This window comes from Carettochelys insculpta, chromosome 4, assembly GCF_033958435.1.
Source record: "Carettochelys insculpta isolate YL-2023 chromosome 4, ASM3395843v1, whole genome shotgun sequence".
Classification (NCBI taxonomy): Eukaryota; Metazoa; Chordata; order Testudines; family Carettochelyidae; genus Carettochelys; species Carettochelys insculpta.
Window position 1 is genome coordinate 77540254 of NC_134140.1, and position 21571 is coordinate 77561824.

The following is a 21571-nucleotide window of genomic DNA, read 5'->3' on the forward strand; positions in this document are numbered from 1 at the left end:
GTCAGAGAAGAGGGATGTGCTGGTTGATGGGACTTTGAAAAGAAGGTATGGAAATTATGGGATGAAGAGGAAATTATGTGCTAGAGAATATAAGTGAAGACGACCTCATGCTCCTAGTTATCCCCGTGCTACTTTCCAGCTCTGTCAGCCACTGCAAAAACTTCCCGAAAGTCCCCTGCACTCAGTGGTGGCAACTTGCACAGTGGCCTATGTGCTCATGGCACACTGTACTCTGCATCCATACAAGCACTCCTGATAAGGACACACATCTCTGACACAACAAACCAAGTGTGTGTGGGCACAAACAATGTAATAACTTAGGTGGCTGTTTGGTGATGTAACTTAGGTTGAAATAAATTTGTACTATAGACATGGCTAAAGATAGAGAATCATGTGCACCCTGCTTGGTTGCTTACGTGCCTTTTAAAAAGCAAGAACACAGAATTCAATTGTCATCCTTCTGCGTTTAGTGGATTAATATAGAACCCATATAGTTCAGCATATAAAAGACTGGAAAAGCCAAGTTTTGGAAGAGGGAGATTAGTTCACCAAAAGTAAGCTGCACTACTGGAGAGAGCTGACAATACGACATCACAAACCTTATAAATACACAGTTTGCAGCTGTTCTATTTTTTAAACATTGTGTTTAATTCATATTTTAATACCTACAGCAGAATAAGTGAGCTGAGTCCATGAAAAGTTACTGGAGAGATCTGACTGATCTTGTTACCTTCAATTATCCTGCAAAGTGAATTAAGCATATATAAGACTGATATACCACTGGGATCTGAAACTGAACAGACACTAAAAAAAGATATGTAACCTGTTGTGGTATTATTCAAATATGTATTTAAACTACATAGGCAAATTGAATTAGCATACTGTGATATATTTCAATAGAATATTGAAGCTTCATTATAGGGCATGGGAACCCCCTTTTCAATGTGGTTCACATGATTATCTGAAAGAGTTTTTAAAGCTTAAAAACAAGAGCAAATTTCTTGTTCTAGCAATTTTGAACTTTTAAACCAATGTCATCAGAACTTCAACACCACAGAAGAGAATTTTTCTAGAGCAGTAATATATCAAAACATCCCTGAGAAGTCCTGCAACTGAACATGCACAATAAAAGTTTGTGAACCTTTCTTCAGCAGAGATATTGTCAGCGCTGCCTTCAAATCTGTTTTTTTGGTCCAAATCTCACTGTCAGAAAAAGCAGTAAAATTGTCAAGATTTCAAGTTATGAATGTTATCTCCTCTGTGGGATTTCAAGAACAGAGAAAGGGCTGTCCAGGATATTCCATTATAAAGTATTCTATTATTGAAATTTTGGGGCATCGCATGTATTTTATGTGTAATTTTGTGGTAAGCAGTTACATATTTATAACTGTATGCGCTGCAGATTGAGCCTCGTTAGTCCAGCACTCTCTCGTCTGGCAAACTCCATAATCTGGCATGATTTTAGTTAGCCAGATGATGACCTATCATGGTGTGGCCAAGTTTCCTGTGGTCCCATAAAGGTTGTTTATAGCCACCAGTCCTGGCTCTCAGTGTTCCGTGCTGTTATTTAGCTGTAATTTATCCCTAAATGTGTTCTAAGAGCCCAGTAAGCAGTGGAAGTGTTGGTAATGCGCTAGACAATATTGACCTCCCATGATCTGGCAAATTCTCTCGTTGAGCACTGGTCAGATCCCAGGGGGACCAGACTAGAGAGGTTCAACCTCTACTGAAAAATAAGCTACAAGAGAGACATCTAACTTCTAGGGCTCCATTCTGCTTCCAAAGTCACTGGGGCTATATCTACAGGGCGGGTGTTATTTCAGGATGTGAAGGTATACTGAAATGCTGCCCAGGTCTAAGTTGTCTCAAAATGGTGTTCGAGATTATGGGCATGCTATTTTGGCATACCTGTACAATTCATCGCATGAGGAGTACAGGGATGCCACAAGATAGGGCTTTACTTTGGCATGCGGCGCTGTTTAGACAGTGCCACGTGCCGAAATAGCCTATTTTGAGCTTATGGTGCTATGTAGACATAGTCTGGGAAGTTTTACCAATTGGGTGTAGAATCATAGAATCATGGTATCACAGACCTGAAAGGGACCTCAAGTGGTCATCGAGTCCAGCCCCCTCCCCCATGCAGGATGAACCCCAAGTAAGTCATCCCAGCCATGACTATGTCAAGCTGGGACTTAAAAACCTCCAGGGATGGAGATTCCACCACGTCTCTAGGCAGCTCATTCCAGTGCTTCACCACCCTCCTGGTGAAATAGTATTTCCTAATATCCAACCTTTTCCTCTCCCACTGTAACTTCAGACCATTATCCCTTGTTCTGCCATCTGTCACCACTGAAAACAGTTTCTCTCCATCCTTTTTAGAGCACCATTTCAGGAAGCTGAAGGCTGCTATTGAATCATCCTTCTGTCTTCTCTTCTTCAAACTATATAAACCCAAATCTCTCAGCCTCTCCTCATAGGTCATATGCTCCAGACCCTTAATCATTTTCTTTGCCCTCCACTGAACCTGCTCCAGCACATCCACATCCTTTCTATACTGGGGGACCCAAAACTGGACATAATACTCCAGATGTGACCTCACCAGTGCTGAACAGAGGGGAAGAACAACCTCTCTAGATCGGCTTAAAATGCTCCTTCTAATGCACTCCAATATGCCATTGGCCTTCTTGGCTACAAGGGCATATTGTTTACTCATATCCAGCCTTTCATTCACTATCATCCCGAGGTCCCTTTTCACTGTATTGCTGCTTAGCCAGTCAGTACCCAGCCTATAACAATGCCTGGGATTCTTCCGCCCCAGGTGCAGGACTCTACACTTCTCCTTGTTGAACATCATCAGATTTCTTTTGTCCCAGTCCTCCAATTTATCCAGATTACTCTGGATTCTATCTCTACCCTCCAGCATATCTACCTCTCCCCCTAACTTGGTGTCATCCGCAAACTTGCTGAGGGTGCAAGTCCCTCATCCAGGTAATTAATAATGATGTTGAACAACACTGGCCCAGAACCGAGCCTTCGGGCGCTCCATTTGGAACCAACTGCCGTCCAGATATTGAGCCATTGACCACTACCTGTTGGGCCTGACTGTCAAGCCAGCTTTCTATCCATCTTAGAGTTCATGTATCCAATACATACTTCGCTAACTTATGGGCAAGAATGTTGTGGTAGATGATATAAAAAGCTTTACTGAAGTCAAGGTATATCACATCCACTGACTTTCCCATGTCCACAGAGCCAGTTACCTCATCTTAGAAGCTAATCAGACTGGTTAGGCATGACTTGCCCTTCATGAATCCATGTTGACGACTTTTGATCACTTTCCCCTCTTCCAAGTGCTCCAAAATAGATTTCTTGAGGATCCCTTCTATTATTTTCCCAGGTACTGAGGTAAGGCTAACTGGTGTATAGTTCCCTGGATTGTTCTTCTTTCTTTTTTTTAAAGATGGGCACTGCATTTGCCTTTTTCCAATCATCCAGAATCTCTCCCAATCTCCAAGAGTCTTCAGAGATAATGGCCAAAGCCTCGTCAATGATGTCTGCCAATTCCCTGAGTACCCTTGGATTCATTAAATTGAGACCCATCGATTTTTGTACATCTAGTTTTTCTAAGTAGCTCTTAAATTGTTCCTTCCTCACTGAGGGCTTCCCTCCACCTTCTCACACTGCATTGTGTAGCACCATAATGTGGGAGCTGTCCTTTCCCGTGAAGACTCAGGCAAAAAAAGCATTGAGTACTTCAGCTTTTCTTACATCATATATCACTAGGTTACCTCTCTCATCCAGTAAGAGTCCCATACCTTCCCTGTTAACCCTCTTACTGTTAACATGCCTGTAGAAACCCTTCTTGTTACTCTTCACATCCCTTACCAGCTGCATTTCCAATAGTACCTTTGCTGGACTGATTACTGCCTAGCATTTTCTAGACATATATTTGTACTCCTCTTTGGTCATCTGTTCAAATTTCCACTTCTTATACACATCCTTTTTGAGTCCAAGCTGACCAAGGATTTCCCCGTTAGCCAAGCTGGTTGCCTACCACATTTGCATTTCTTACTATGCAGTGGGATTTTTTGTTCCTGTGCCTTCAGCAAGACTTCTTTAAAACATTACTAGCTGTCCTGAACTCTTTTCCCCTTCATCTTCATTTCCCAGGGGATTCTGCTCATCAGTACCCTCACGGAGTCAAAGGCTGCTCTTCTGAAATCATGGGTCTGTATATTACTGCTCACCTTTCTTACTTTTGTCAGGATCCTGAATTCTATGATCTTGTGATCACTGCAGCCCAGGTTGCCACCCACTTCTCTTTCTCCTACTGGTTCTTCCATTTGTGAGCAGCAAGTTAAGTTGTGCATGGCCCCTGGATGGTTCCATCAGCACGTGTATCAGGAAGTTATCCCCAGCATTCTCCAAAGACTTCCTGAATTGTCTGTGTGCTGCTGTATTGGTCTCCCCAAAACTGTCTGGGTAATTAAAGTCTCCCATTAGAACCAGGACCTGTGATTTGGCAGCTTCACTTTGCTGGCTGAAGAAAGCCTCATCTACCTCATATCCCTGATCTAGCAGTCTACAGCAAACACCAACTACAACATTACCTCTATTGCTTCTGCCTCTAAGCTTAACCCAGAGACACTCTACTGTTTTATCCCTCTCCTTATACTGGAGTTCTGAGCAATCATACTGCTCCTTCACATAGAATGCAACTCCTCCTCCTTTTCTTCCCTGTCTGTCCTTCCTAAATAGTTTATATCCTTCTGTGACCATGCCCCAGTTATGTGAGTTGTTCTACCAAGTCTCCGTTATTCCAGTCACTTCACACTTCTTAGATTGTGCCAGGGCCTCTACTTCCTCCTGTTTGTTTCTCAGGCTTCTTGCATTTGTGTACAAGTACCTTAAAGAAGTCACTAATCGGCCCACTTTCTCTTCTTCACCCAGGAATCCTACTTTGGTGTACCATATTCCTTCCCCACTTACCTCAGGGCTTGTGTCACCATTCCCTGGTGAACCTAGTTTAAAGCCCTCCTCACTAGGTTTGCAAGCCTGCCAGCAAAGATGCTCTTTCCTCTCTTCATTAGGTGGATCCCATCTCTTCCTAGCAATCCATGTTACTGAAATAGAATCCCATGGTCAAAGAAACCAAATCCTTCTCTGCTACACCACCTATGCAAGCATGCATTTACCTCGGCAATTCAATGATCCCTACCTGAACCCCTTCCTTCCCCATGGAGGATGGATGAGAGTACCACTTGCGCTCCATATTCTTTTATCTTTCTTCCTAGGGTTATGTAATCTGCAGTGATTTCACCAAGGTCCTCTTTGCTGTATTGTTAATTCCTATATGGAGAAGTACTAAGGGATAATAGTTTGCAGGTCTAATGATTTTTGGAACGGATTCTCTTTCCTCTTTTTGTTAGGTGGATCCTGTCACTTTGTAACAATCTTTGCTCTCAAAACAGAATCCCATGATCAAAGAAACCAAATCCCTCTTTCCAACACCACCTGCACAACAATGCATTTACTTCCATGATTCAGCAGTCTCTACCTGGACCCCTTCCTTCAACATGGAGGATGGATGAGAATACCCTTGAGCTCCATATTCTTTGATATTCCTTCCCAGAGTTACATAATCTGCAGTGATCCGTTCAAGGTCGTTCTTTGCTGTGTCATTGATTCCTACATGGAGAAGTAGGAAGGGGTAATAATCCACAGGTTTGATGATTTCTGGAAATCTTTCTGTCACACCCTGGATTCTAGCTCCCGGCAAGCAGCAAACTTGCCAGGATTCTAGGTCTGGACAGTAGATTGTTGACTCCGTCCCCCTCAGGAGAGAGACCCCAACCACCACCACCCTTCTTCTTTTCTTAGGGGTGGTGGTTATAGATCCCCCATCTCTAGGACTGTGCATCCCATGCCTTACAATCCGTGGGGTCATCTTCTTATCCATTTCCTGTGAGGTATTTGCCCCAGCAATCTTCACCGTATCACCCTTGCACCGAGGCTGAAAGTGATTGCTTATCTCCACTGGCATTAGAGAGACCTGAATTGGTTTTCTTTTCCTGGAGGTAACATGCTTCCAGTTCTCTTCCTTATTTTGAACAGCCTGCTGTTCCTGCAGTACTAAATGGTGACTTCTATTCAGAAACTCTTACCCTTCTCTCATGGAGCTAAGGGTTGGTATTTGCACCTCAAGTCCTCTAACCTTCTCTTCCAAAATGGCTACCATCTTGCAAATGGGACATACAAAATTCTTCCTATCATCCAGGAGAAAGACAAACATGGCACATGCCATGCAGGTCACAACATCAGACTTCTCAGTAGCCATGTCACCATCCATTATTAACCTTCCTTCTGGACGCTATGCTGTCCAGAGTCTCAAAAATAACCCAGACATTATAATCAAACTAGCTGACAAAGGGGGTGCTGTTGTCATCATGAATAAGTCAGACTATGAACAGGAGGCAGCCAGACAATTCTCCAACACCACATTTTACGGACCTCTCTCCTCTGATCCCACTTTGGAATTCCAAAAGAAATTACAACTACTACTTAAGGAATGCTCTGCTGCTACTTGGGACCTTATTCACTCAGACACATCATGTGAATCCCATCCTGGATTATTCTATTTACTTCCCAAAATCCACAAACCTGGGAACCCTGGACGACCTATAATTTCGGGTATTGGCACCCTTACCACTGGACTATCCAGTTACATGGACTCTCTCCTCAAACCCTATGCCACCAACACTCCCAGCTATCTCTGAGATACCACTGACTTCCTGAAGAAATTACAAAACATCGGAAAAGTTTCTGACAACACCATCCTTGCCACAATGGATGTAGAGTCTCTGTACACCAATATTCCACATGAAGACGGATTACAAGAGATCAGGAATACCATCCCTGATGTCACCACAGCCAACCTGGTGTCTCACCTCTGTAACTTTGTTCTCACCCACAATTATTTTTGATTTGGGGACAATTTATACCTCCAGATTAGTGGAACTCTATGGGCACCTTCATGGCCCCACCATATGCTAATATATTTATGGCTGACCTGGAACAATGATTCCTCAGCTCTCATCCCATATTACCCCTCCTCTACTTAAAATACACTGATGATTTGAACCAATGGTATAGAGACTCTAGAAGAATTCCACAGAGACTTTAACAATCTGCACCCCACCATCAATTTATGCCTCGATTACTCAATGTGAGGGATACATTTCCTGGACACTACAGTACACATCAAGGATGGCCTGATCGGTACCAGACTCTACTGGAAACCCATGGATCACTATACTTACCTACACGCTTCTAGCTTCCATCCTGCACACATAACTAGATCCATTGCTTACAGTCAAGCCCTTAGGTACAATCGCATTTGCTTTGATCCTACTGACAGAGACCAAAAACTACAAGATTTTTACCAAATATTCATAAACCTGAATTACCCACCAGGAGAAATAAAAACACTAATCAACAGGACCAGACGAATACCCAGAGACCAGCTACTCCAAGATAGTCCCAAAAAAGCCAAGAACAGAACACCACTGGTCATCACCTACAGCCCCCAACTCAAACCACTGCAACGCATTATTAAAGACCTACAACCTATCCTTAATCAGGATGCCACACTCCAGAAGGCCCTAGGTCACAGGCCTGTTCTCTCCTACAGACAACCTCCCAACCTTATTAGGATTCTCACCAACAGCCACAGTCTATAACGCAGAAACACCAGTCTTGGGACTTTTCCTTGCAATAAAGCCCGCCGCCAGCTTTGTCCACATATCTATTCTGGGGATACCATCACTGGACCCAACCAGGTTAGTCACAGAATCATGGACACATTCTCCTGTTACTCAGCTAACATCATATATATGTGCCAACAATGCCCAGATGGTTTGTATATTGGACAGACTTCAAACTCTCTTAGACAAAGAATTAACATGCACAAAACAGACATTAAAAACACTCCTGATCCACAAATCAGTCAGCTGATGTTTTAATGGAGTGGGCCATTCTGTTAATGACTTAAGAGTTTGTGTGTTACTGAAGAGGAATTTTCACACTACTTTGGAAAGAGAGGCTGCTGAACTCTCTTTTATATTCAAATATGACACATTAATACATGGTTTGAACTGGGATGCGAATTTTCTGGGTCATTATAGGGGCTCTTTTGCAAACTTGGCTTAATCTAATTCTTGACTCCCCCCGCACCCATCTACTCTCTGATTTGCCCACCTTGATAATTTTTTTTTCTGATTTGTCAACCTTGATTACTATTTTTGGTTCTTTATGCCTTAAATATTGAATCTGTTCTGATGTGGCTATGGTCTGAAGAAGTGGGTCTGTCCCACAAAAGCTTACTTAATAAATTATTGTGTTAGTCTTCAAAGTGCTACTTTACTGCTTTTTTGTTTTCTTTCAGAGAGTTCCCCTAGATGTCTTTAGTGCCACCTTGAAGGGCACAAGAGAAATAAGCCTAAAAGACAGGGACAACTGGTATGGGGCTCACCCCCAAGGAAAACTCTCTGTTAGCTGCTCCTGTTCACTGCTCACAGCGTTTGCTGTGGCTGCCTTCTTATAAGGCTGCTGGGCTGGCAAGGCCCGGCTCAAAGCCTTTGCCTCCAATCTAATCAAAAGGAGTCTTTTAATTATCATACTGTATTCAAAGAAATGTTACACAGATAAAAATATTTCTTTGTATTGCCATAACTATTTCTTGATAAAATGTATATAAAAATAAGACAGTACGTACAACCACTCAAGCTTATGTAGATCTTCAAAGACACCGGGCTTTAAAAAGGTTATCTTGTTGTGACTCAGATACCTGAAACAAGATCAATAAAAGTAAAAATACACTAGACTTTCTCATCAGCATTAAAGGAGTGATGAAGAATTGTAAGATTTTCCTTTATTATTCCCAAGAATATTGTTAAATTGTCTCCTCAAGAAATTCCATTATTTACAATAAAACCTTTACCTTTGTGTGACTATGATCGCACACTGACCTTAAGGTTCTTTCAGGAAGCTAATGTTTGTCAAGCCTTTGTCAAGGTAGTGTTTGTCAAGCAGCCTGACATTCTGATTAAAGACACGGCTATATGAGCAAAGGTGAAACTACATCCACCCGGATCTTTGCTGGCAATGGTCATTTAGAACAGTGAGGGGCAACCTAGGCTAATGAGTGGGTTGTATGAATGGCTCTCCATCTCAGTGGACCAGAAGATTGTCATAATCAAGATGGTCTTCTGAGATAGGATAATTGTGCTAGCTGCACTTCCATACCCAGAATCTGTGGGGTGTGCTGACTGAACTGCAGTTGTACTTTGACTACATGCAGAAGGAGCGCATGGGTCTACTCACAGTCAATGTTTTGTACAATCAGCACCCACCTCACTTCAAAAGCCCTTGCTTTAAGTGTGTGTCACTTTCATAATACCAGTAGGAAAAAAGCTATGCAGGTGAAAATCAGCAGACTCTGTCAATCTGGTCCATGAGCAACAGTAAACCAAATGTCTCGTGGGTCACATATAGAAACCCAGTAGGCTGCATGCAGTCCTCCTACCGCAGGTTGCCCCCCTCACTGAGCCAGAATGTTTTTAACCCTTCTGATAGAGACTTTTGTGTTTTCTAACTACCTTCCCTGCATCAGCAACGAAGGGTCCTGTGGTACCTTATAGACTAACAGAAAAGTTTTGAGCATGAGCTTTCGTGCTCATGAAAGCTCATGCTCAAAACTTTTCTGTTAGTCTATAAGGTGCCACAGGACCCTTCGTTGCTGTAACAGATCCAGACTAACACGGCTACCCCTCCGATACTTCCCTGCATCAGACACTTTTGAGGGCTGCTTCAGTTCCCATTGAAATGATTTGCAAAACTCCAATTAACTAAAATGGGAGCAAGTTAACAGATTGTAGAACATTAGGTATTTGTTTTAAATACTGAAAAAGACTAAAAATTAAAGAGCAGGGCTACAAGAATAATCACAATCAGAATCACTATCAGAATCATTATCAGAATCAGAATAAGAATGAACTAGCACTGAAAACTGGGCTGAAAAATACAAAGAATAAGGACAATAGCAGATTTGGAATTATAAGCCATTTGAATATGAGAAGTTACTGTTTTTACAGTTTCACTCACTGGCCATAAGTATTTTTAAATGAGAAAAGAGTAATCTTTTTGTAAATCTGCTGCAGAATAAGAAACAAGAGTCCTGTTTCTCTGCAGAAAAATAAGCATTTCCAATTATTTTATTCTAAAAATGGCAGTCCTACTTTTTCATTCCTGGCTCTTAATTCCATAACAACTAGTTCCAGGACAGCTGGCATTAAAATCACTGAGATTTCTTCTTTTTCTTTTTGGAACACAGCAAACTTTGAGACTAGGAACAGATTGCAAGATCCATGAATATCTTCGGTACTTTCCTGCTAAATAACATTGCTACAACTCGTCCAAACCCTCTGAAGTTTTAGTGACAATAAGAGCTCAGTAAAACAATGGAGTTCAGGATTTGGGCTGGTTCAGAATTGCCTAAAGTTCACTATAATTGAAAGAGAAATCTATAGATGTTTTCAAAAGTAGCCCCATCCCACATTGCTCCAATACTGTACAATGATATTTACAGTTTTGTCAGGTTGTATAATCCTCTGAAAGCATGTTCCGATACTGCTCTGATTTTATTGTTCTGAAGATACCTGCAAAGATATAATAGTGACAACAATTAGTTTGGTAAAAAATGGAAACAGAGACAGATCCCCAAACTTAGCATCATAATTGCAAAGTAAGGTACGTATATTATTTAAAAGGAAGCTATCAAGTTGTCTGGGCCTTAAAATTAAACTCTTATGACAGCTATTGCACATAGCTAAGCTTAAATATTTCAAAAACCTTTCCTTCAGTGATAACTCAAAATCAGCCAGAACAAACACCTGATTTGCTTTTTATTCATTGTGAATGACCCAGTCCCTGCTTGCTTCCTCCTGATTTCCTAATCTTGCAGATGAATAAGGAGACATTTATGCCTGAGCAGAGTCTTACTGTAGTCAACAGACATGCAGAAGTGCAGGATCTGCCTCTGCAGATAAGATAATAAAATTGGGATAATGGAATATGTGCAATGGTGTGTTTATTACTGATGTATATAGATAGTTGCGGGGTTGATTAGACCTTCAGCTAAGATCAATTAAAATATATAATGCTGAAATTTCTATTTATAATATGGGACAATTGTCAAAGGGCTGCATTTAATCATAAATTATGATGAAACTAGCTGATTGTTGCTAATTGAACATGTTACGCATACTTTTTTCTCTTTTTTGCGCCAGCTCTTTTGCAATTACAGAACTGAATTTCAGAATATTTTTACTTTTGATACACTGTTAGACTAGAATTGTATTTTAAAAAGTGTGCTTTCCTCTCTCTATATTATTTTTGTCTTTTTAAAAAAATCTTTTCAACAAAATCAAGTAAAGGATTCAAACCTGTTCCTGTTGAACTCAAAGGAAGATTTGACATTGACTTCAAAAGAGAAAGGATTGGATCCCAAAGATCTTACTACTTTGTGAAAGGTCCTTTGAAAACCCACACTTACAAATCAGAAGTAAAGTAAAGGAATATATATATTCCTATATATATATATATATATATTCCCTTTTAATGAAACAAGACACTTTGTTTATACAATTTATTTAGAGATTATAACTGTGCTTAAGTTTACAGACACAAGATGGTGCTGTACAACCTCAGAATTCAAGTTAGTAGGCATGACTCTTCTAGGAAAAATGCTGTGTATCTTGAGGTGGCAATAGTGAAGGTGGTCCTATGTGTTCACACTTTATTTCTCATTTGTCCCTTATTTTTCATGATTCACCAGCACAAATGGATTGGGGATTTAAAAAAAATAATGATGTGTATGCAGAACACATATAGTAATATACAAGAAAAAAATCAATCAAAATGTACTGGTCATGGTATAACTCATTTTTTGGTAGCAGACAACAGGTAATAGTAATCCACAAGAGGCTCAGAAATGAATTTTAAAAAAACCTTCTCAAAGACATGAATGAGCCTCTTCATGGCAAGGAGTGCCTTTTTTGCAAACTTTCAGAGTATTGAGTGAAACTGTTTCATTTTCATTTCATTTATTTTGATGCATAGTTCAGAGTTTTGTTGCATTTATATCTATTATAAATTTAATTTCCTTAAGGCATGATAGATGTTAAGACTGGACTGGAATATTGGCATAGAAGGGTACAACTTACTCAGGAAGAATAGGCAGGGTAAACAGGAAGAAGGTGTTTCCTTATATATCAAAAATGTGCACACCTGGACTGAGGCGGAGGCGGAGGCGGATGCAGGAGACAGACATGTTGAGAGTCTCTGGCTTAGGTTAAAAGGGGTAAAAAACAAGGATGATGTCATATTAGGGATCTACTACAGACCACCTATTCAGGTAGAAGAGGTGGATGAGCCTTTTCCTAAACAACTAACAAAATCATCCAAAACACAAGATTTGTTGGTGATGGGGGACTTCAACTATCCCAACATCTGGTGTCTGACCTATGTGACTTTGTTCTCACACACAATTATTTCCAATTTGGGACAATTTACACCTCCAGATTAGCAGCACTGCTATGGACACCCACATGGCCCCATACTATGGTAACATTTTTATGGCTGATTTAGAACAACTATTCCTCAGCACTTGTCCCCTATTACCCCTCCTTTACTTATGCTACATCGATGACATCTTTTATCATTTGGACCCATGCTGAAGAGACGCTGCTAGAATTCCACAGTGATTTTAACAACCTGTACCCTACCATCAACCTCAGCCTTGACTATTCCACATGAAAGATACATTTCCTGGACACCACAGTACAAGCCACTGATGGCCACATCAACACCACTCTGACAAAAACCCACTGACTGCTACACTTACCTACATGACTCCAGCTTACACCCAGCACACACCACCTGATCCATCTTTTATAGTCAAGCTCTTAAATATAATTGCATCTGCTCTGATCCCACTGACACAGACTGAAAACGTCAAGATCTCTAACAAGCATTCATAAAACTTAATTACCCACCAGAAGTATTAAAAAAAAAAAACAGACTGACAGGACCAGACGAATACCCAGAAACCAGCTACTCCAAGATAGGCCCAAGACTGCCAATAACAGAACACCACTTGTCATTACCTATAGCCCCCAGCTCAAACCCCTGCAATGAGTCATTAAAAACCTACGACCTATTCTAGACCACGATGCTACACTCTGGAAGGCTCTAGGTGACAGGCCTGTTCTCTCCTATAGATAACCTTCTAATCTAAGAAAGAGTCTCACCAGCAATCATGGCATATACCACAGTAATATTAATCCTGGAACATTGCCTTGCAACAAATCCCATTGCCAACTTTGTCTACATATTTATTCTGAGGATTCCATCACTGGACCTAACCGTGTTAATTACAAGATCAAGGACACATTCTTATGTACCTCGACCAATATTATACATGCCATTATGTGCCAGCAATGCCCCGCTACAATGTACATTGGACAGATGGGTCAAACTTCATCAAAGAATGAAAGGACACAGAGCAGACATCAGGAATCTCAATGCACATAAGAGTGGGACATTCTGTTAAAGACCTGAGAATATGTGTCCTACAACAAAGAGACTTTAAAAACAGATCACGTAGGGAGATTAGTGAACTGGGCTTCATATTCAAATTCGACACATTAACAAGTGGTATGAACAAAGACAGCAATTATCTCATGCATTACAAGGACTGCTTCCCTTCCTTTGATGTTCCTTTGATGTTCCTAACGATCTCAGGCCAGACACTTTATCTTCCTCACCCCTCACCCCACTCCTTCAGTTCATGTATTTGATTTGTCAGTTTTTAGTGCAATTTTTTTAGACCTCTGTAATGTATATCTGGGTCTGAACTGGAAATTTTATAGATATGAAGAACTGGGTCTGTCCCACAAAAGCTCATCACCTAATAAATCATTTTGTTAGTCTTTAAAGTGCTACATGATTGCTGTTTTGTTTTATCCCAACTTATGTTGGGAAACTAACACAGCAAGGCGCAAAAGATTCAGAAAGTTCTTGGACTGCATGGATTACAATTTTATATTTCAGAAGGTGGAAAAAGCTACTGGGGGAAAGCAGTTCTAGAAACTAGGAACTTGTTGAGAATTTGAAAGTGGAAAGTAGCTTGGGAGAAAGTGACCATGAAATCATAGAGTTCATGATTCTAAGAAATAGTGAAAGGGAGAGCAGCAAAATAGAGACAATGGATTTCAGAAAAGCACATTTTGGTAAACTCAGAGAGCGGGTAGGTAAGGTCCCATGGGAGGGAAGACTGAGGCTGTGCCCACACTATGGCTAAGATACAGGAGGGCTTGCTGCTGCTGGAGGGAAGCCTCTCCTGGCAGCCAAGACAGTCCAGGGGACAACTTGAACTGGCTTCACATTGAACACCGTCACGCCCATAGCAAGGGACCAGTGGTGCTTGCAGTTGCCAGGGCGGGGAGGGGAGTGTCCCCCAGTAGCTAAGATACTCCAGGACTTGCTGTCACCAGAGGGAAGTCTTCCCCAGCAGCTAAGATAGTTGTACTTCAGCTACTTCAGCAGCTGCAGACCACTGGATCCCCACCTGCCAAAAATATTTTCAGGAGCTTGCTGTCCATTACAGACACCTGCTGGTTTGATATTTCTGTTATACATTTTTTTCCTGAGATTTCTTATCTGTCTTCATGCTTTGACCCCCCGTCAAAAAAAAAAACCCATGTGGGGGGAGGGCCAGTTGAGATTCTTGTTTCCATTATAAGTTCAGTGACATCACCCATGCTGGAAATGTTTGTGTAGTGAAGAGGGAAATCAAAATTTTTGCCTAGACTTTTCTATCCCCTATCTTCTAACTTTGAGAATACAGCCCACCCCTGTATTATTTTCAGGGATCGGATGCAATCACAGGGCGAGGGGGGTGACACACTCAGTGGATGGCCGGTTGAGAACACAGCCTATGCACAGAAGCCATATAGTGCACCAGAAAGCCAAAGACCCTTCCCTCAGCAACTCCCTTTTTCAAAAACTTTCCCATCTTCTCTTTCTTCAAGCTTTTCAGGGATATTTCACTGCCATCACCCATGTTGTGCCATATCTGTGGATACTTTTCCTTCCTTCCAACAGGAAAAATGGACATTTGCTTAACATGGGAGGGAAATGAGGAAAATGCAATGTGGGAAGGTGATCTCAAAGACCAGTGAGCATACCCAGAATGCTATGGGGATGAGGGAACTGTGGGATAGGTCCCCACAATGCACTGCTGCAACAGTCAATGTTTGCCAGTTGAGTGAGGCAGCAATAAGGCGACTTTGTGATGAGCACGCGGGTAGGTGAGGATGGGCAAATTCGAACTTATAAATTCCAGAATTACAAAATCTATACTAATACATTTAAATTTATCTTATAGTGCAGACACAGCCTAAGAGAAAAAACAACTAAATAAATTTGCCAGTTTTTCAAAGGGACATTATTAATTGCCCAGAAGCAAGCTATACTGCTGCATAGGGAAGATAGAAAGTAAGGTAAACGAGTGCCTTGGCTTAGCCAGGAGATCTTGCAGGATCTCAAAATCAAAAAGGAGTCATATAAAAAGTGGAAATTAGGAGAAATGACAAAGGATGAATATAAGCAAACGATACATGCATGCAGGGGCAAGATTAGAAAGACCAAGGCGCAAAATGGGCTTAGACTAGCTAGAGACAAAAAGGGTAACAAGAAGTCATTCTAGAAATATATTAGAAGCAAGAGGAAGACCAAGGACAAGGTAGGCCCTCTACTCAGTGAGTAGGGAGAAACAATATCAGGAAACTTGGAAATGGTAGAGGTGTTTAATGACATCTTTGTTTTGGTCTTCACCAAGAAGGTTGATGCAGAAATGACTAACATAATGCATGTTATTGGGGAGGGGGTAGGTTTAGAGGATAAAATAAAAAAAGACCAAGTTAAAAATTACTTAGAAAAATTATATGTCTGCAAGTCACCAGGGCTGATGAAATGCACCCTAGAATACTTAAGGAGCTGATAGAGGAGATTTATGAGCCTTTAGCTATGATCTTTCAAAAGTTCTGGAAGTTGGGAGAGATTCTAGAAGACTGGAAAAGGGCATGTATAGTGCCCATCTATAAAAAGGGGAAAAAGAACAACCCAGGAAACTACAGACCAGTTAGTTTAATTTCAGTGCCGGGAATGATAATGGAACAAATAAGTAAAGAATTTATCTGCAAACATCTAGAAGAAAATAAGGTGATAGGTAACAGCCAGCATGGGTTTGTAAAGAACAAATCATGCCAGACCAACCTGATATCTTTATTTTACAGGATAACAAGTCCTGTGGATAACGGAGAAGCAGTGGATGTGGTATACTAGACTTTAATAAGGCATTTGACATGGTCTTGCATGATATTCTTATCAATTAACTAAGCAAATACAACTTAGATGGGGCCACTATAAGGTGGGTGCATAACTGGCTGGATAACCAGTCTCAAAGAGTGGTTATTAATGGTTCGCAGTCATGCTGGAAGGACATAACAAGTGGGGTTCTTCAGGGATCTGTTTTGGAACCAGTTTTATTGAATATTTTCATCAACAATTAGATATTGGCATAGACAGTATGCTTATTAAATTTGCAGATGATACCAAGCTGGGAAGGGTTGCAACTACGTTGAAGGATAGGGTCATAATTCAAAATGTTCTGGACAAACTGGAGAAATGGTCTGAGGCAAACAGGATGAAGTATAATATGGAGAAATGAAAAGTACTCCACTCAGGAAGAAACAATCATCTTCATAAATACAAAATGGGAAACGAATATCTAGGAAGGAGTACTGCGGTGGGGGATTTAGGGGTCATAGTGGACCATAAGCTAAATGTGAGTCAACAGTGTGCTGCTGTTGCAAAAAAAGCAAACAAGATTCTGGGATGCATTAGCAGGAATGCAGTGAGCAAGACATGAGAGGTCATTCTTCCACTCTACTGTGTGCTGGTTAAGCCTCTGTGTCCAGTTCTGGGCATCACATTTCAAGAAAGATGTGGAGAAGTTGGAAAAGGTCCAGAGAAGAGTAACAAGAGTGATTAAAGGTCTAGAGAACATGAGGTATGAGGGAAGACGGAAAGAACTGGGCTTGTTTAGTTTAGAAAAGAGAAGACTTAGAGGGGACATGATAGTGGTTTTTAAGTACCTTAAAGAGGGTTACAAGGAGGAGGGAGAAAAATTGTTCTCCTTGGCCTCTGAGGATATGACAAGGAGCAATAGACTTAAACTGCAGCAAGGGAGGTTTAGATTAGACATCAGGGAAAACTTCTTAACTGTCAAGGTGGTTAAACAGTAGAGTAAATTACCTAGGGATGTTGTGGATAGGGTCAAAATGATCTGGACAAACATTCAAATCTCCATCACTGGAGATTTTTAAGATCAGGTTAGATAGATACTTATGGGGGATGGTCTAGACAGTGCTTGGTCCTGCCAAGAGGGCAGGGAAGTGCACTCAATGACCTCTCGAGGTCCCTTCCCGTTCTAGTGTTCTATGAGTCTATGATCCACGTTGTTATTAGTTTTCTAACGTACAAAATTCCAAATGATAATAATGTAATGTCTAGAAAATTTAGTTAGCCTCATCAGGCTATTTGAACAAAAATAACTTGAATGAATGAAAATTTCAGTGAACAGTAAGAAACAGTAGAACTTTTAGCATAATCAGAGTTTTTGTCAGTAAGCCATGAAATTGCCTTATCAGAGTTTGCTGTTATTTAAGTTTTTATGTTAAACCAATTCCTTACAGATTTTTAAGGTCCTGGTACTTCTTGAAACTATCAGCTGAAAGTTTTCTTAGTTGATTCCATTGAAGGGACCTGTAATAAAAAAAAAATTACTCTGTAAATACACAAAGTTGGTCAAATTCATCACCAGTATAACTCTGTTAACTTTATTTTGCTCTAATGAATTTGTACTGTGTTTTAGTTTGCAGAAATTTCTATTTCCAGTAAGCTTACCCTACATGCCAGCATTCATAGATGTATAGTTAGAAAAGTAAACAGAGAAGGGATTACTGCTTCTGCACATATTAGATCATTAAAATCCATTTGCCTCAAAGGATTCATATCAGGGATGAGTTTGGAAGAGAAAAAGGAAAAGGGTAGGTTAGACAGATTGGGGGTAAAGTTCACTTTCTTTATGTTTCTAGGCTGCATTTTGCTTTGAGTTTCATAAGCACTGTATCTTCCCCCACTATGTAAGTCTTCCCCCACTATGCAAAATATATCAGCTGCATATGATGCAGCCACTGTAAAATTCAATTAAACTGGCAAAGTAATCTTACCAAAAAAGGCTAACAGTATGTCTGTACTTGAACAGAAGGGTGTAATCTACAGTTTGAAGAGACATAGGTACAGTTGCTCAGCAAGCTACATGCCAAAAACAGAAGTGTAGCTGTCACAGCGCAAGAGACAGGACGGACTAATCATCTGAATGCAAACCTGGTGTCTAAGGCTGAGTCTACACTACGAGACAATATCAATGTAAAGTCAGCTAGCCCAATTTTTCCAAGTGCCTGTTCTCACTGTAAATTCCATTAGCTTGATTTATGGAACACTAAAATAGACATAATATCGAAATCCTAAAATTGTAGTAGCCTGACGGGTGTAGTGTTCAGTTCGTATTTAAAATTCTGAATGAAGGGTAGTGAGGGCGAGCCATGTCTTTCAATCAAATCCATTAGCCTCCACAGATGTCCCATAGGTGCCCCACAATGCCCCACAGTTCTCTGCTGTGGCCTCTTACATTTCCACTACTCTCAACAGGAAGACCATTTCAATTTGGCACCTGGAAGCATGTAGCTGTAGGATCATGAGAGGCTGAAAAATCTTTCTTTTTATTTGCTAGTAGCACAGTTGTGGGGTCTGTGGTTCTGTGTATACCCCTGCTAGCTGCATTTTTTTTCTGTGCTGCCTGGCACCAGCCACTGCCTGCCCCCCTGCTCCTCATACCATGTGGCAGCTAGGCTGTGGGTCGGGGTCACGCTTGTCTGGTAGGATGAGAAACTTCTTTTTAGCTGTATACATGTTGTCCTGTCCCTGACATCCTCTTTCTTCCCTCCCTGAGAGGTGTCACACATTCTGGAACTTTCCCTTGCCGTGTCACATAGCAGCTAGTTTGTGGGTGGGGGTTGTACTTGGATGAGAAACTTCTTTTCAGCCACTTACATTTTGTCCTGACCCTACCACATCCTCTCTCTTCCTTCCTGATGGCGGTACCATGCAGTCTTGAATTTTCCTGAGCCCAGACACATCACGTGGCTTGACCCCGAACCAATAAAAGTACATGCTGCACAAGCTGCCAGACAGCTTGCACATGGTGAGGGTCATGATTTTCGGGGGCTGGCTGTAGCCCAGGGTCTTTTATCTGTCCCTCGGTGGACACAATTTTCGGTCAATGGAAGAAAATACTTTGTCACTAGAGACCAAATTTTTTGTAGGGGCTTAATTCAGAGGCCAAAGAGTCTGGCTTTATTCAGGGGTCTTTTAGCTGCCCTGAGCTGTAACTGTTTCAATGATTCGAGTTTCAGTGTAGCAACTTCATCTACTTAAACACATTCTCCTTCTAAGGATCTTCTTTGTCAGGGGGCATAAATCCAGATTCAGGTGCAAACAAAATGAAAGGGTCTTTGTGGGCAGTCACAATTTCAGATCCTCTTTTCCAAGAGGTCTAAATCCACATCCGAGGCCAAATTAAAGCCTAGGCACACTGCTAATAGGGGCGGGTAGTGGGTGTCTGTGGGTGGACATGGTTTTTTGGGGCTGTCAAACATCTGCTGTCGTTTAGCTGCCCTGAGCCGTCACTGATGATCCACTCAAGTTTCAGAGTAGCACCCATGTCTACTTAGAGTCCTCTTTTCCGGGAGATCTAAATCCATATCCAAGGCCAAAATTAATCACAGTCTAGGCATGCTGGCAGGTGGTGGGTCTTCCTGGGCAATCACGGTTTTGGGGCTATCAACGTCACCATTTTTGGGTGCCGGCTGTAGCCAGGAATCTTTTAGCTGTACCTGTTTCAATGAAAGCAATGTAGTAGCTATACAGTTACCACAGTTCTTGAAATAAGTCTTGAAGTGAGGAATATTCTTCTTCTGAGGGTCTTTTCTGGCAGGTCCAAACATGGCTGGAGTCTGTGGTCTTTTAGCTGTCCTGGGCTGTAACTGTTTCAATGATTCACTTGAGTTTCAGTGTAGCACCTGTGTCTACTCAAACATACTTAACATGGCAGGGGAAAGAAGGGAATGAAATATAGGACGACGTCGTCATATGCCCACATCTACTTGTGGGGCCAGAATGCTATGGGACTTAGGCCACTGTGGGATAGGTTCCCACAATACACTGCTGCAGCACTCAATTTAAGCTACTTGTGTGTGGCAGCAACAAGTCAGTTTGGTGGGGAGCACATGGGAAGGTGAAGATGCTCAAAATCGAATGGATAAAACCCAGCATTAAGAAATCAATTTTAATAAAATCAATTTTAGCTCATAGTGTAGACGCAGTCTAAGTCTTGTATGCCTTCAGGGGGTTATCTCCACCTGTCATTTGTACCACTGTAGCTTTACTTCTATTTTTAGCATGTTAGCATGTTAGCTTCACCACAGCTGGTATGGCTATGTCTCCTTTAGCTGGAAATTACACTCCCTAGCTCCATTGTAGACTTACCCTAGCAATATCAGCTCGGGGGACCCAGAAGTGAGAACTAGGTGTTTGATCAAGTGTATCCTGCATAAAATTACTACAGGTTGAACCTCTCTCCACCGGCATTGGTTAGGTCCCAAGGGTGCTGGACAAGAGAATTTACCGGACCATGGGCGGTCAATATTTTCTAGCAGATTGCTTACTGGACTCTTAGAAGATGTCACAGCTAAACAGTGGAAAAATAGCAGCACAGAACACTGAGAGACTGAACAGGTGGCTATAACCAAACTGTATGGGATCACAGTAAACTTGGCCACCCATGACATGTGGTTGTCCAGCTAACTAAAATCATGCCAATAGTGACAGACAGTTAGCCATGTTAGTCTGTATTCTGTCAAAAAAAAGCAGTCATGTAGCACTTTAAAGATTAATAAAATAATTTATTAGGTGATGAGCTTTCGTGGGACAGACCAGCTTCTTCAGATCACAGTCTTACTAGAACAGACTCAATATATAAAGCACAGAAGTCCAAAAATTGTTATAAAGGTTGACATTACCTATAGCCCCAAACTTAAACCACCGCAACTCAACATTAAAGACCTACAACATATCCTAAATCATGATGCCACACTCCAGAAGGCCTTAGGTGACAGGCCTGTTCTTTCCTATAGACAACCTCCCAACCTTATGAGGATTCTCTCTGGCATTCATGGGATATGGAGGCATCCTTCAGTCTGCATAGACTATGGATCGTGCCCTTGAAAGTTTCAATTGAGGACTTCATTTACAGCATCTATTGTGACTA

At 41.3% G+C, this 21571-nt stretch overlaps 1 protein-coding gene across 1 annotated transcript in view; it reads right to left on the reverse strand.

The window, feature by feature from the left end:
• RXFP1 (relaxin family peptide receptor 1) overlaps window positions 1-21571 on the reverse strand; it is a 152342-nt gene that overhangs the window by 42575 nt on the left and 88196 nt on the right. The window contains exons 5-8 of the mRNA XM_074991881.1: window positions 17875-17946; window positions 10644-10715; window positions 8774-8845; window positions 670-741 (exon numbers count right to left, since the gene is read on the reverse strand). Coding sequence (XP_074847982.1) covers window positions 670-741; window positions 8774-8845; window positions 10644-10715; window positions 17875-17946 — 288 coding nt within the window. The remainder of the gene's footprint in view (window positions 1-669; window positions 742-8773; window positions 8846-10643; window positions 10716-17874; window positions 17947-21571) is intronic.